Source organism: Equus caballus, chromosome 6, assembly GCF_041296265.1.
Source record: "Equus caballus isolate H_3958 breed thoroughbred chromosome 6, TB-T2T, whole genome shotgun sequence".
Taxonomy (NCBI): domain Eukaryota; kingdom Metazoa; phylum Chordata; class Mammalia; order Perissodactyla; family Equidae; genus Equus; species Equus caballus.
Genome location: NC_091689.1, coordinates 23,729,426 through 23,744,962, shown reverse-complemented (window position 1 = coordinate 23,744,962; position 15,537 = coordinate 23,729,426). Strand labels below are relative to the sequence as shown.

General features: G+C 55.0%; 1 protein-coding gene across 10 annotated transcripts in view; it reads right to left on the bottom strand.

The window, feature by feature from the left end:
* Nucleotides 1-3,140: 3,140 nt before the first annotated feature.
* MLPH (melanophilin) overlaps nt 3,141-15,537 on the bottom strand; it is a 50,761-nt gene continuing 38,364 nt past the window's right edge. For 7 of the 10 annotated variants that reach the window (XM_014740421.3, XM_014740420.3, XM_070269564.1 and 4 more), the window contains 7 exons: nt 12,613-12,798; nt 12,175-12,330; nt 10,644-10,736; nt 9,460-9,537; nt 7,837-7,894; nt 5,294-5,394; nt 3,141-3,582 (listed from right to left, as the gene is read on the bottom strand). In XM_014740421.3, the coding sequence (XP_014595907.2) occupies nt 3,556-3,582; nt 5,294-5,394; nt 7,837-7,894; nt 9,460-9,537; nt 10,644-10,736; nt 12,175-12,330; nt 12,613-12,798 (699 nt within the window). In that variant the 3' untranslated portion in view covers nt 3,141-3,555. The remainder of the gene's footprint in view (nt 3,583-5,293; nt 5,395-7,836; nt 7,895-9,459; nt 9,538-10,643; nt 10,737-12,174; nt 12,331-12,612; nt 12,799-15,537) is intronic. The other 3 variants (XM_014740423.3, XM_014740422.3, XM_070269570.1) reach the window with 1 other exon arrangement.

Sequence of the window (15,537 nt, the reverse complement as noted above, 5' to 3'; positions counted from 1 at the left end):
AAGGACAGATTCCCTCCTGGGGCTTCTGGAGGGAGTGCAGCCCTGCTGCCCGACACCTTGATTTTGGACTTCTGGCCTCCGACACTGTGAGACACCAAGTTTCTGTTGTTTTAAGTGGCCCACTTTGTAGTAATTTATTAGCGCAGCCAGGGTGGCCATTGGGGGCTTAGAGCTGCGCATGCCCTGTCCCAAGATATGACGAGTTCAGCTTTTGCCTAGATGGTGAGTTCATGATGTGCTGGCTCCTTTCACCAAACCAAACCCAGAGAAATCATGGAACAAAATCACGAATGATCCCAAAGTGCGAGGAGGCCTGTGGGGAGGCGGAGGGCTGCCCGGGATGGAATGCTTGGGGCCGTGGTGACGCTGGCCCGTGGGAGAGGCTGGCCGGGTGGCCTGGAGGAGACAAAGCAAAGGAACATTTTTAGTTCTTCTGTCACTCTGGCTGACCACTGCCTGGAGACAGTCCTCGCCAGCCCCTGATGCACAAGTCAGGGGCAAAGGCTGGGACCAGGGGCCAGCAAACTTTTTCCATAAAGGACCAGATAGCAAATATTCAACTCTGTAAATATTGGACTCCATGATATCCAATACAGTAAGTGTTCAATTCAACCACAGACAACAAGGAAATATGCGGGTGTGGCCAGATTTGCTGACGCTGGCTGGACCGCCAGGGAAGGCTACAGCAGGGGCTTTAGAGAAAACAGGTGGCTGAGCTGCTGTGGACATCTGGATGTCGTCCTTCAGACAGAAAGGATCCCAGGCGTGTGTGTGGGGGGGGGGTTGGGTGGGCAGCCTCCTCTCGAGGTCCCCAGGGTCTTGAAGGTGGAAGCGAAGGGGCTTGGCATGGTGTTTGTGGTGACCCTCCTACTGACTATCCATGGACAGTCAGAGCAGCCACTGATCCCAGGGGACACAAGTTCAGAAGTCACAAGGATGACGTCAAGAGAAAAACAATGCACTGGATCACATGTGACATGGGAAACAAAGGCACGGAACCAATGCAATAAGATACGGCTGCAAAATAAGCATGAAGATACTGAAAGGGATGAGAGAAGGGAGGAAGCACGTGAAACGAGATCTGGACATATGGAAAATAACCAAGTGGACAGGACATCTTCGGCATAAAAACGCATTTCACATGAGGAACACACCAGCTGACGAAATGGGAGAGTAGAGGCGTGGAAATTGTGGGGGGGCGTTCTGCACACATACATGGAGTGCAGAGGGGCCAGGGATAGGACTTAGGGGTGAAAGACAGGGGTAAAAAATGAGTCCAAGCCTTTGCCCGAACCCCTGGAAGGACGGGGCTGACGTTAGCGGGGTAACAGCGTTTGCGGGTTAGAGTCCAGTTGGACAGGGTTACTGTGGGAGGCTGGAGGAGGAGGCGCTGGTATGTGGTGTGGGACTCGGGGTGTCTGGGCTGCACTTCCAGCCCGTGGGTGCCTAAAGCCATAGGACTCGATGGGGACAGACAGGAGGTTCAACATCAAGGGGGCTGGGAGAGGCAGAGGAAACAGCGCAGGAGGCTGGGAAGGAGAATTCCTATCTTCAGCGTCCTGTCAAGTACCCACAAGATTAGTACAGATCACTGAGCCTCGCACACTGCTGGGCCCCTCTATAGTGCTGGTGAGTGAATGACTGACTGACTGACTGACTGAATGAATGAATGAGTGTGTGCTCTGACTGTAACTGGCACTGAGAGACAGCTCAGAGACCCCTGAGAAGGTGCATTCTGCAAGAGGAGCCAGTACATTCAGAAGTTGGAAGTTCTCTGTGCCCCAGTGAGTAGCGGAGCTAAATGGCCACCGAGGTTCTGGGACCCAAGGACAAGTTGTCCTATTATATTAACATTCAGGGACAGGCTCAGGGCCAGCCAGGACTGTCTCTTCAACTCTTAGGAACTCTGTTGACTTTAATATACTTTGTGAATAAGGAGAGGGGGTGCATAAAAAAAGAAATTGATCCCCTTTCATTTCCAGGAATCGTTGAATGGTTTTTTAGCACTGAATGAGGAGCTGCGTATTTTAACCAGCTTCTGTGCTCAGAAGGAGTATCAGATCCGTCTTCTCCACAAAGCCCAGCTCGACCTGAAGCCTTGTCATTGGGATCAACTCCGAGGCGGGTTTCTGAGACGCTGCATCTGCGCCTGGAGCGGCCATGCGCCAGCCCGTTGACGACCTGAGCTTCGTGGGGACTGTGAGGTTTCGGGCTCAACGCCAGTGGAAAGCTGGGGGTGTAGGGTCTACACAACTGTGGGATGGGGCTCTGCCAACAGTCAGGTCAGAAGAAAGCGTCATTATCAGAGGCCCTTGGGCATCATTTCTCCATCATCTTCTTTTGGTCACCATTTCAAGTGAACACAAACACCAAGAGATTTGAGAGAGAAAAGTTAAAGCTGACCCCAAAGTCCCTTTGGAAAGTATCAGAGGATTGGCAAAGGAGCTTCTGGTTCCAGGGGAGGCGGCCCTATACTCAGCATGGGCTGAAACATAATTGGAGGATGAAATGAAGGAGTCCCTGTGAAGGACACAGCCATGCTCAGTGAGGGGGAGATGCCATTACTGCTCCTGTGTTCAAAGGCAGCTCTGGAGGGTCCCGGGGGGCTGCCCTTGAAACTGGATGAGTCACGCAGACACCCAGAAATAACTCTGAATCCTAGACTGTCCCAGGTGGAGGAGAAGTTGGAGCTCATCTACGGAACTGATGGCAAGTGGCTGGCAATTATTGGCAATAATTGGTCCTGGCCCTCTGTCCTACTGGATCCACCGTAGTGAGAGGTACTGCCAAGTGGATCCCAGTCTTCCACCCGCCCATCTAGAGCTCCATCCACTGCCTTTCCCATCAGGTCCTCTGCACCTGCATCTGGGCATTGATCCACTGCTCACTTGCCACCACGTGTATGCTCTGCCCTTGACCACAGTGTAGTCTCTCCTGGTCTGTGAACCACAGGTGAACTCACAAACTGGTGTGTGCGTGGGGCGGGGGTTGCGGGGTCTATCCCTCCTTCATTTTTCAGCTGGTCATGAGTTCAGCCACTTGTCTGGATGCCCAATTTCCTTCTCCAATCACACCCGCACAGAAACACACACATCTACCCACGCTCCGATATACATAGTCAAGAATATAGAGACAGCAGGTACCATACTGAGTCATCCCTTTTCTGTTCCATTCATGAAAGCAACAGAAGAAAGCCAGCAGGGAAAGGGGTAAAAGTCCACATTGAAAAAGTTCTTCTGCGTGTCCTTCAAAAAGTTTAAACAATACCCTCCTAAAGGAAGGACCTATCGGCTTGGATGTTTCTCACGGATCAGAGCAGGCTGGCAGGAGAGGCCTTGGAAGTTGCCAGTGAACGTGGGGAGCAGCTGAAGGTCTGAGGACCGCTGTCATTTCGCAGCCAGGGCTCCATTACGGATGGGGATTCTCCTCGCTTCTCTACTGGACAGTTTGCAGTGGAAAGCGGAGGGCAGGTGGAGGGGTGCCATGGTCGTGGTGCAGGGAAAGAAAGGCCGGGGCTGCTCTGTCACGCTGTCCTGTTCTGACGAACGTCCCCCTTTAGGGCTGGTGGGTCATCACAGGTTTCTGTGAAGCATAAACACACATGCACACACAAGTGTGCATAGGTGGGTATGCACACAGATACACATACACACACACCGGCGTGCACAGAGGAACATACAAACACACAGGTGTGCACATGGGTAGACACGAACTTAGATGTATGGGTGTGCACACAGAAACACAAATGGGCACGTACAAACACAGACGAGTGCTCACAACGACACACACATACACAGGAGGCCACCCACACACATGTGGACGTGTTGGTCAGAAGGCACTGGTCAACCCCCTGGGGGGTTTTACTCAACCTCTCTCTGCCTCTGTTTCCCCAGCTATGAATTTGGGTCAGTGACACTGGCCCCCGTCAGCAGAGTCTGGATGGAAAGTATTGGACAATTTAAAGCTCTGAAACACAAGGAGGAATATTATGACCTGACAGCATTTATTTCCTCAAGTCCCCATTGGCAATTTCTTATTAATCGTCATCATTGGTCTGCTGTTGGAGATGGCCACACTCTGGCCACCGTCCAGATGGCCTCTTTCCGGGCTAAGGAGGGCCGTGTGGGGCGTCTCTGTCCCCCACCATTTCCCCTTACACATAGGTCCCCTCGTTTGTGGTGGCCTCACGATGGCTGTGTGGAATCCACGTGCCCCAGCTCCCTCTCTGTCACATGCAGCCATGAATGGTCTTATCCCTGTTTGTGTGCGTCTCTATTGTGAGATACTTTGATGTCCTTTTTAAAAATGGGGTTTATGGAAAGAATAAAGTGAACGCTCAGTCTTCCTGTACAGCCAATCCTCTGCTCAGACTCTCGTAACTGGTACGAAGGTGGCAGTGGCCAGGAGGCCAAGCGCTGGCGGGATGTGGGTGTGGGGAGCTGTGGGGTCAGGGGTGTTGGGACCTTGATCGTGGCCATGGAGCACCGAGTCATCATGCCCATCCCCAGAACATGGGAATGACTTGTGGTCCTTAGAGGTCAGCCTTTTTGAGCTGCCACCGCGCTGTGTTTTGCGAGGTGGCACTGCGTGGGAAAATCTGTTGCTTTCCACAGGCGCCTGTGCTGCTGGAAACACGAGGGTCTGTGGTGTCAGATGCACTTCTGCGGGGACCGAGGCCGCCACCATGCCTGGGGCAGCCTGATGCTTCCTGGGGTTTGGCAGGAGCCCAAGAAGCTCATTCTGCAGAGACCCCTCTCCTGTGGAGGACAGGGGACAGCCTTGACCCTGGCATCCACAGATGTGGTTTGGCTGGATCACCGTTATAGTGCTGGGTGGGCTGGTGGGAGAGCATCCTCACCGTCTCACAGACTGTCACACCTCTGAGGGTCCTCACTGTCTCACGGGCTGTCCCTCCCCCGAGCATCCTCACTGTCTCATGGACTGTCCCTCCCATCAGTGTCCTCACCATCTCATGGGCTGTCCCCCCCGGAGCATCCTCACTGTCTCCTGGACTGTCCCCCCCCGAGCATCCTCGTGTCTCATAGGCTGTCTGTCCCCTGAGCCTCCTCACTGTGTCATGGACTGTCCCCTCCCTGAGATCCACCCCCGGCTGAGCAGACACCCGTCATTGGTACACTCTGGTACCCTGAAGAAATGTTTTTGACTTTTGTTTACACCTTTGCCAAGTTCACTTTCTTACTTTCCCCAGTTTCTTGACTCTGAACCCTCACTAGCTATGTCCGTCTCATGGTCACGAGGTCTGAAGCCCCCTCGGGAAGGACACGCAGCTCACCGCGAAGCTGTGCCGGGTGGCGCCCCTCCTGCCGTTGGGGTTTCTCAGGGTCAGGGATCCGCGGTACACCGACTTCCGGTCCAAGGGGGCGTCGTCTTTGCCTATGGGGAGAGGGAAGGGGGTGCGTATTAATCCCGATCTTACCCCGAGCCAGTGTCTCCACCTCCTGAGAAATGTAAGAAGCAGCACAAAGGGCCGTCTCCCTTTCTGAGAAGTTTTCACAGCCTAGACTGTCTTTAACAAAGCATTTACGTTTTAGCAGTCGTGCAAATGAACAGGTCAGTCCGACTCTCTCTCCTCTGCTTTGGAGCGGCCGTTAAACTCCTGCCTCACTGCGGCCCCAGAGGCACTCCGATGGGCAAATCCAAAGCAACAGGAAATCCATCACTACTGTCGGTCGGTGTGGATCGGCTCCTTTCCTTTAGTTCCAGGACGTGACAACGGGCTGAGGGGTCTTTGGACTGTGACCGTCAGAATGGAGGGTCTCTCCTCAGGGCTTTGGATGTGAACTTGGGGCATCTGGCCTCAAATCCTAGTCAACTGTGTTCATGGTCAAGGTGAGCAAACTGCAAAGGGTAGGGCAGAAGCAGCCTTTTCTGTGCTTTGTGGATCTCAGGCCAGCCCTGCCTGACACACGGCGCCTGCTCCCGGGGCTGTGACACAGGGCACCTGCTCCAGGGGTGTGACACATAGCGCCTGCTCCTGAGGGTGTGCTGGAGCACATCTCCTTTCTTCCCAACTCTGCATTCAGTGACATCACAGGGGTGTCTTCAAACCAGCCATAGAGAAAGTTATTTGCACCACGGAAATTGGCAAATGCCACAAATCAGGGCTTTGTGGTTTTTTTTTTGAGAGCTGGCTGGCCAGCCTCCCGTCGTCTCTCGCTTCATTTTAGGCAGGGTATGTTCTGCCTGGCCTTGCTGTCTGTCCCTGCTCCAGGACCAACTCCGCTGAGGGAATTGCTAAACCAGGGATCACAACCACCGAGCAGTGAGGACACACGTGGCCCTTCCCTGCTTCCCTGCTTCACTGGAGGGGTGTGTGAGGACCTGCCCGCGTGGGGCTGACCTCTGGCAGACCCGGGGAGAGACTGCCTCGGCCCCCCTGAGGCTGGTCAGGGGGCAGGAGAGACAGGTGATGGGCTGGAGGTCTCGGCCGTGCTGTTTGGACCCTGAAATGCCCATGAGCTCAGGGGTCTGGCGGTGAAGTACTGGCCTCGGACTGGACAAAACCAGTCGGAGAGCAGCTGGAGGAGCCCACCCTTGCTCTCTTGCTGTAAACACGAGCCTCCTTGTGGACTTTAGCCACGAGACCTGCAGGAAACTCCCCTCTGGGGTCAGCATGTGGTACTCCACAAGTCCCCACTGCCCCTCAGCAGGAGGTCTCTCTGGCAAAGCCGCCCACCTAGTTGATGGCTCTGGACCAGGGATTCCCCTCAAAGGGCCTCGGGCACCAGCTCTGTCCCTGGACCGACCTGCACGTGTGCTGGGAGCTCTGGGGTGCGGAGAGGGCGCTGGCATGGAGGAGCGTGGAAACGGGGATGTGCAAAGACGAACCACGTGCCCAGAGGAGGGGGGGGTGACCTCCAGGGGGAGGCGTAGTGCTTGGCCTGGCAGGACTTTAAGAGGCAGAGGTGGGTGGGAAAGGGAGCGAGGTGCCTTCAGGACAGAAAGTGCGGCCCAGGCCAAGGTACAGAGGCCTGTGGTCGCCTGGAGCACTCTGAAATCAAAGTCTGCGCCAGAAATGCGTGTTGTCCGATGGGAAGGAAAGAGCACCCATGGGCAGGTGGACCAGGAGGCAGGTGGGCTCCGGTGTGTGGCAAACAGTGCAAGTCTATGCTAAGAAATCCCACTTGCTTCTTCAAGAAATTGGGAGCCAACGATTGTTTGTGAGCAGAGGAGGGATGTGAAGAGAGCTCCCTGTTGGGTCCCTGGCTGTGGTGGAGTTGGAATGAGGGGGTGATGAGGACAAAGCTCGGACGCAAGGATAACAGCAGACACCACGATGGCGTAAGGGCCTGAACTAGTTCAACGGTGGAGAGACTGACTCTGAACTGGGAATGCGGCCCCTTCCCTCTGGTGACCTGCGGCCGGCCTGCAAGGTGAGCAGTGGACCAGCACAAATGCCCCGACAGCCCGGCCTTGTGCTGTGGAGGTAGCCGGGCCTTACACCCTGTCCGTCTAGGACAAGGTTGATATCCTTGTCACCATCAAGGAAGGCTCGATCATGTTCTGTGCTTTGTGTAAGAAGGTTGGGAGCTGTGCACCGTATTTGGACAACTTACATGGAAAAATAGGGAAAATGCACCCCAAACCCCACCACTTTTGGGTGCCTACAGCAGCAAAGTCCTGTCATCTGGGACGCCGATTGCTGGAACGGTCCCTGAGGGTGGCTGGGGAGGCACCGGGAGTGAGGATGTCAGGGGCATAAGGTGCTGCATCCCACAGATTACACATGTAGAAATACAGAGCCCTGACTGGCCATTTGCACGCCCCTGAGCTCATCTCCCGGCCGTGCGGGTGAGGGAAGCAGCCGACTCTTACCTTGACTTTTGGGGGAATTACTGAACTTCTTCTTCAGCAGAAAGGGTACAGCCACGACCTGGAAGAGAGATGTCTCTGGGCTTCAGCACATGGTTGTAATTTTTAGGAACACTGGGAGCTGATTTGGGACTTCTCATTCTTCCAGATTCTAACTAATCAGGTCAACCATCTTCCATTCTTTGGCACTATCTGAACTTTAACAATATTAAAATGCGTGTTATCAATCAATTAAACACCAAATGCCAGAATACAAAAGAGAAGCTTAGCTTTCAGAGAACTGCCGACTTTGGGTGGTACAGCGGAGAGAGGACACATTTCAGCCCGGCAGACGTGGGTTCAAATCCTAACGCCACCCCCTCCTATCAGGACACGGAGGGTTTCCATATCCTCTCCGAACTCAGGCTCCTCATCTGGAAAATGGGCCAGAAGCCCCCTTACAGGGATGTTGGAAGATTAATTGTACCTAACACAATTTCCAGCTCCCCCCGGCCGTTGGTCCCCACGCCGTCCTTCCTTCTCCCTTTTCTATTAACTACTTCTCTACGCTGGGATCATTCATTCTCTTCTGCCTGGCTCCTTTTGTGGGCTGTACCTGGACGCCAGCTGCTGGGCCTCCCGGGACAAGTCAGGGAGCACCATGGCCTCAAGGAGAGGGTGGGAGGTCCGATCAGCAGACCCCTCTGTCACTTACGGTCTGTGCGATCTTGATCAGGCACACCTATCTCCCTGAGTCTCAGTTTGTCATCAGTGCAACAGGGTTAATATCAGTGCCTGTTTACCAGGTTTTATAAAAATCAAATGGAGGGGTGGGGGAAAAATACTGTTTTTAACTGTAAAGAGCTATCTAACATTGTTCTGATCAGCAAAAGTGGTGAGATGTTTGTTACGGCTCCTGGGGGACATCAGGAAGGATGTGGAGTAGAAGCCACTCATTCTGGGGCCCTGGGAACGGCACCAACAACCCCACCCCCAACCACGCCACCTTCACCCAGATCTCACTCCCTCCAGGCCGGCTCTTCCCCTGTGCCACCACAGCTGTTAGTGCTGCCACCATCTTCCTGATTGGCAGGCTGTGAAGGTTTCTGCCCACACCTCCCCACATCCCCGTGCCATTTTGTGCACATTAGCTCCAGATGCTTTCACAGCCACAGCCAGCACCTGAGTCTCCTAGCTGGAGGCCTGTCCCGAGGCCGCTGGAGCCTGCTGTGCCTGCACAGGGAAGAGTAGAAGAGCCTGGAAATGTATGTTGTTGGTGACTGCTGGGCGTGGAGGGGTAAATGCACCAGCTACCTGGCGCCTGAACAGGATGACTCCTCGGTGACACACTGTCTCCAGAGATCTGTGTCACCCTGAGCCAGTTACCCTGCACGGGGTTTGCTGAGGTCGGATGCTTGCCTGCCTCCCTCCCTCTCTGCCCACTTTCCCACTCCCCTGCTGGGTTTTCCTGAGTTTTCCCAGCAAACTCTTCGGCATCATCCGTCGTCTCAGTGTGCGCCTCGGAGGATCCCAACCTGCGGGACTCGCCAAGTTCCCACCTCTCCACGGACCTGTCGTGCTTCTGGAAAAGCTGTGCGCCTGCTACTCTTTGTCCAGCCTCTGGAGGTTGGATGGAACAACACGTACCTTGACCTCTTCCAATGGGTCTGCATTTGGATCCTTAGGACTCTGGCCAGTTTTCCCAACAAGCCGGGGAAGAAATATCTGGAGGACAAGGAGGAAGCCTGCATATTATTACTGCCTCGTTCGATCTCCAGCCACAGGATGCACCAGCAGCACATCAGGATGGACGTTCTCTTTAAATACTTGGTCAGGAATGCTGGGAAGGCATGTTAGCCCTCCCCAAACACCCCTCCAACGCTCTCCAGGGCTGCCATGCTTAGCAAATTGAACTCCAGAAAGCCCAGTTAGCTCCGAATTTCAGATAAATGACAAATAATCTTTTAGTGTAACTTCGTCCCAAATGTTGCACGAGATATTCTTAGACTAGGAAATTACTCGTCGCTAATCCGAAATTCAAATTTAACTGGGCGTCCTCTATTTTACCTGGCAACCCTATCTGGGAGTCCCCCTGGAGCATCTTTCATTTTTCTGCCCAATTTCCTTACACAGCTGATTTCATCTGCAGATCCCGACTTGAGTCAGGAGAGAAGGACGTTGGGCTCAGATCTCTGTGGTCGGGGCAGACCCCTTCCCATGACTTTCCCCAGCCATCTACTCTAGTCACACCCGTCTTAGCCACACATGGCTGCTTATCGAGCCTGCCAACATGAGGTGTTATCACTCAGGTTTCTTTTTTTTTTGCATGGAATGATTCACCCTGGGCTAATATATGCTGCCAATCTTCCTCCTTTTGTTTTTTCCTCCTCAAAGCCCCAGTGCCTGGTTGTGTATCCTAGTTGTGAGTTCCAGTTCTTCTATGTAGGCTGCCACCACAGCATGGCTACTGACAGACGGGTGGTGTGGTTCCACACCCGGGAAACAAACCCAGGCCACCAAAGGGGTGAGCGCCAAACTTTAACCACCAGGCCATCAGGTGGCTTCTTTTGGACTTTACTGTGTATGCATGTGTGCACGTGGGTGTGTTTCAAATTCTCACAGTAGGAGCAGAGGGTCCCCTCATAAAGTGCCTTTTTCAGTTAGAAACCACCACAAGTTCACTGATCGGCTTTTAGGAAACCAAGACTGCAGTTCCAGGAGAAAGGAGGCGGCCGGCCCGGGGCCCCTGGTTTCAGGCCCTCAGGGCAGCCTTGTGCTCCTGGCTGGGTCTCGGGGCACAACCTCCCCTGGTCTGTGGCCCCACCACTCACCGGGAGGTTGGACTTCCTCCGCGGCTTTCCCGAGGGCCTGACCGTGAGCCCTGCTGCCTGCAAGGCTGCGATCCTGGACTCAATATCCGAAACCTAGGGGAACAACAGATAGACAGGTGTCACCCGATGTGCCATCTCAAAGTCACAGGATGGAAAGAGCAGCTGCCCCGGTTCACCCATTTTCTTATGTTTTCCCTTAAGACTGGGGTCCCAACCAGACGTGCTTCCTGGGGGTCTCATTTTCATTCATCTTCCATGGCTGTCGGGGAGGGGGCTGGGTATGCCTTGAAGGTCACCCCCAGGCTGGAGGAGAGGGGGCTGTATTCATTTTCTGGAGGTGCATGGAAGTCTGGCTCCCATCAGGGATGGAAGAAGGGGTAGTGACTAGGAGAGAGTTGGAGGAGGAAGCTTGTGGAAACAAGCTAGGTCCCATCACCCTGCTCAGATCCCTCCAATGGCTCCCTGAATTCTCCAATGGCTCTTGGGGCTCTCTGGAATCTGCCCTCCTCTCAGACCTGCCTCCCACACTCTCCCCTGGACTTCTTCTGCTCCAGTTTCAGAGTTTCACTGCTGATTCCTGAACATGCCAAGTTCTGCACCACCCCAGGGCCTTTGCATGTGCTGCCTCCTCATAACGTCCCTTCCTGACCACCTTGTCTAAGCAGCCCACTCTGAACTCCCTCCTAGGTTACCCTCACTTCCTGTCTTCACAGCTCTCTTCATGAACTGAAATGATCTCCTTGGTCTTTGGTTTGCTGTCTATCTCCTCCCACTAAAAATGTAAGCTCCAGGAAGGTAGGGCTCAGGCTAAGACATCCACATCTATTGTGTCCTACATAAGGCCTGCCATATTCCAGGAGTTTGAAAATTGTTTGCCAGGCAAGACGGAATACATGAATGCAGAGTCTTCAGGCTGGCTCACTCCCTGGCACATGCATGGCTCTGGGCACAGGTCCCTCCCTCCTTGAGGATGGATGGGCACTTGCTGATGAGCTGAGGAACGAGAGCGGGCAGTGAGTGCTGGCCCTCCCGCAGTCTTAAGGGCAGACCGTGTCTTCTCTGTGGGCCCCCGGGGGGAGGGCGGAGCAGATTCCTCTCCTTGGCTGTCCCTGGGAGGCCCTGGCTCTGTCCTTTGACCCTGGTCCACTGTTAACACAGCCCTCACCGAAACTGAAGCCCTGAACCCAGGCTGGGGCTCATAAGGTGACCCTTGGCTCAGAGCCTATTCCCGGGCCCTCGGGCTTTCTAAACTCTAAACCTGTTTCTGGAGAAGCCCCTCCCCATGGGACAGCATCTTTCTCCAGTAGCTGAAAACTGTGTCTGCTCCTCACCAAGGCAAAGGGGAAAAGGGCAGGGGTGGGGATGGGGTGGGAACAGGCGACTCCCCCAGAGCCCCTAGGCTCCCACCCTGGAGCCAAGGGCATGGGCTGTCTGAGAGCCTTTCAGGGGACCGTCCACTGTTGCCAAACCTTCGGGGCCCACCACTGTCTATCCTGGGGAACCACCTGCTCCCTGGGGCGCCTGGGGCTACCTCACTCTCTGCCTGCTGGACCTCGGAGGCCGTCACGGCCACTCTGTCCTCCAGCTCTGACAGCTCCTCGTCCGTGGTCCTGCTGGGCTGCACGGGGTCCTGAGGGCCCCAGGGGGTTGTTTCCTGGCTGTACGTTTGTCCTGCAGCTGCGCACACCTGGGAAAGGGAAGCACGGAAGGTGACCGCCAGCAGGAGACGCGGCGCTCTCTCCAATGTGGGTCCCAGCCTCACGATGCTCTTTTCTCTGAACTCCTGGAGCTAGTCGGCTGGCTGGTCAGCCACCGTGTGGGTCTCGTTGAGGCCTGTCAGTGTCCACGGGGGTTGGCTGCCTGCCCCGGGGCGGGCTGGTGACCCAGTTACAAACCGCTGGCCAGGGCGACTGTTGATCCCCGGCCCTACCTCTGCCTGTGTCCTGCTGAGACTGCTCGGTGGCCTCACCTCTGTGGCCGCCCATGGGAGGTCCTCAGTGGATGTGCTCCCCTCCAGCTCTGCCCCTTCATCCTTGCCCTCCTCCTCCTCGGACGAGGTCCCCTGGTCACTGACGTGGCTGGTCAACTCCTCCAGCTTTCTCTTTAGGGTCACCTCTTCTATGTCGGCGTCTGTGGGCTCGCTGGCAGCTAGACCCTGAAATGAGTGGATCTGCCTTTAGCTGGGCATCTGCAAGCAGCGCACTCAGAGGCAGGACTCTGGGAGGCGTCCTGTCCCCGAGCACACCCGACGCTCCTGCTGGAGCTGCGGCCTCCATCCATTCTCCACATGAGCTTGCCCAAAGTGCCTGTGCTGGGGCCGGTCTCAGCCACAGAGAACCAGCTCTGCAGGCTGGGCCATCCTGGTGATCCTGACCACACCCGGGGCTCTCAAGATCCACCATTTTTGAACAAGACCTTGAGCTTTCCTTATTGGACATTCTTATAATGGGAGGACAATTCTTCCCTCTGCCTGTAAATCGGGTCCCCAAGCATTTCCTAGAGTTCTAGCACCTCTAAGGTGCCAAACCAGGACCACAGGCCCTGGACTGTTTGCATCTGGCCAGTTGGGTCTGATGGGGTGTTGACGGCTCAGGTCTCCGAGTTCTCTCCGCCCTATCCTGGTGTTGAGACTGAAGCACACCACGGCCCAGTGACCTCAGCCCCTCCTAGAAATGCTGCACCACCTGCGGTCTCTGGGGTGTGCCCTGAACTTGCATAATGACAATGGCATTCAGGGCCACCGCTCACCGTGTGTCCACGCACGCCAGGCACTGTGCCCATGGTCTCTCGCATGAATGAGCCTCATGTTGGCTTTGCACCAGGGCTGACGCTCCTAGACACTGGCTCGAAGCAGACTGAGAACCACCCACAGAAACAATGTATTTGTGACTTTTGGAAAACCGTAGACAAAGTTGTGAGAACACAGCGGTGATGTCCTCCATGACACAGCGGGAGACATGCTTCACCACAGATCCCTGCTCGAATCTAGAGCCATGAGATTTTGTCTCCCTGGGGGAACTTGTCCCCTGGTCTTAGACAAGGGTTAGATTAATTTAAAGTCTATTTATTGGCCTTGGTTAGTAACAAACTCAGAGCAAAAGTGAGAGCTCATCTCTGGCAAGTCTCCCAGGCCAGATGGGAGCTCTTTTCCAGTGTTGTATTCTTTCATCATAATTTTTGTAGGTGGTATCATAACTTCAGCTGGAGTTGGAGCATAAACAGGGGCTGGAAAGCAGGGAATGAACAGACAAGAAAACACCTGCTAGGGGCTAGGAGTCCCTCCTGTATTCCGGGCTGTTACCCTTATTCCTCGGGCTGGGGGCGCAGGCATGGAGCCCCTAATTCCTCCGCCCAGGGTCACTCATTAAGAAGCAGAGCAGGCATGCACTGTGGTCAGCTCCAGTGGCCATGCCCTTTCCACACTCCGGCCAGCAGTTCACTGGGCAGCTATGTCTGCTGTGGACACAAGCCTATGTGAAGGAATTTAGCGCATTGGCTCTAAGAACTGACCAGAACTTACGCGATAAAAACAGAAAAATTATCCCAATCGCCTTTTACAGCCAAAACAATGTTACAGTGGGTGATGAGATGAAAACATCCCCCAACACAGCTGAGGGCAGTTCCATCCTTGAAAGCTCACTCAGGCCCCAAATCCTGGCGTCACCTGCCTCCTCTCTCTCTCGTCCTGAATGCTCATTCCTGTTGGCTCTGCCTTGAAAAGGTCCACACATGCCAGCTCGCATTACGTCCGCTGCCCGGCATGGTTCACTCTCCACCTTCTGCATCCTGGACATCCCAACAGCCTCCTACTTGTCTTCCCTGTTTCCACAGCCTCTTCTCAGTATAAAAGGCAGAGCGATTCTCGACAGTCCGCCAGTAACAGCTCTCCTCACTCAGGCCTCCCCATCCCTCCCAGAGAAACAGGCAGAGCCCCAGCAGTGGCCTCAGAGGGGTCTGGTCTCCTCCCCTCCCGCCACCCCGCCTCCTGCCTGCCGGTCCCACCTCACTGTACAAGTGCACCCCCTCCGCCTGGGGCGCTCCATCCCAGCGCCGAGGGACCGCTCCTGCACCTCCCCAGCTCTGTGTGGGGATGCGCCTCTCAGTGAGGTACCCCTCACCCCGCCCCACTCATCCCCCGTCCTCGATTTTTTTTCTCTACCTTCCTCCACTTCTGGCCTACGATTGGGTGCTTACTGCCTGGAGACTGGGAGGCGAGCCCCCTGAGGCCATGTGTCCTGTCTGTGTCCTTCACTGCTGTCCTCCCAGCCCGGAAACCAGCGCCTGGCATGAGGAAGCACCTGGACGTCTGCTGGCTCCTCCCAGGTGACAGATCACGCGTCAACTTAATAACAGAGCGACCGAGACAGAGAGTCCACTTATTCGTCTGTTCATTCATTCACTCATTCGTTGCCTTTCAAGGCTTCCTCTGGCCCACAAGGCAGAGTTTAGAGTGGAGGTGAGGGCTCCACTAGGACTCCCCCACGAGAACGTGAAGCCCTCCTCATCACCCCTTTCTTTCACCCCGTTGATGCTGCAGCGCTGATGGAAGGAGAGGCTTCACCACCAGGAAGCTACTCACACCCATGGTCCCGTTGGACCAGCTTCCGTCCCCCTCGGCCCCCGAGTGCTCCTGGCAAGTGGATGGCAGTGTTCACCATCACTGAATTTTTTATGTGAATGAACCTAAGACAGACCCCCAGGCCTCACAGAAAGGAAGCCCAGGGCCCCGCTGGGGAGAGCTGATAAGGAAGCCACACATTTATCTGGGAAGCTCCTCTACGAGATCCCAATTTTCTGATGAGGCTCAGAAATTGAATCTCCTCAGAGGCCCTGACAGGCGGAGAGAATCATGGTGACGTTCAGTGGGCACGTTCTCTTGGGTATGATGGGAACA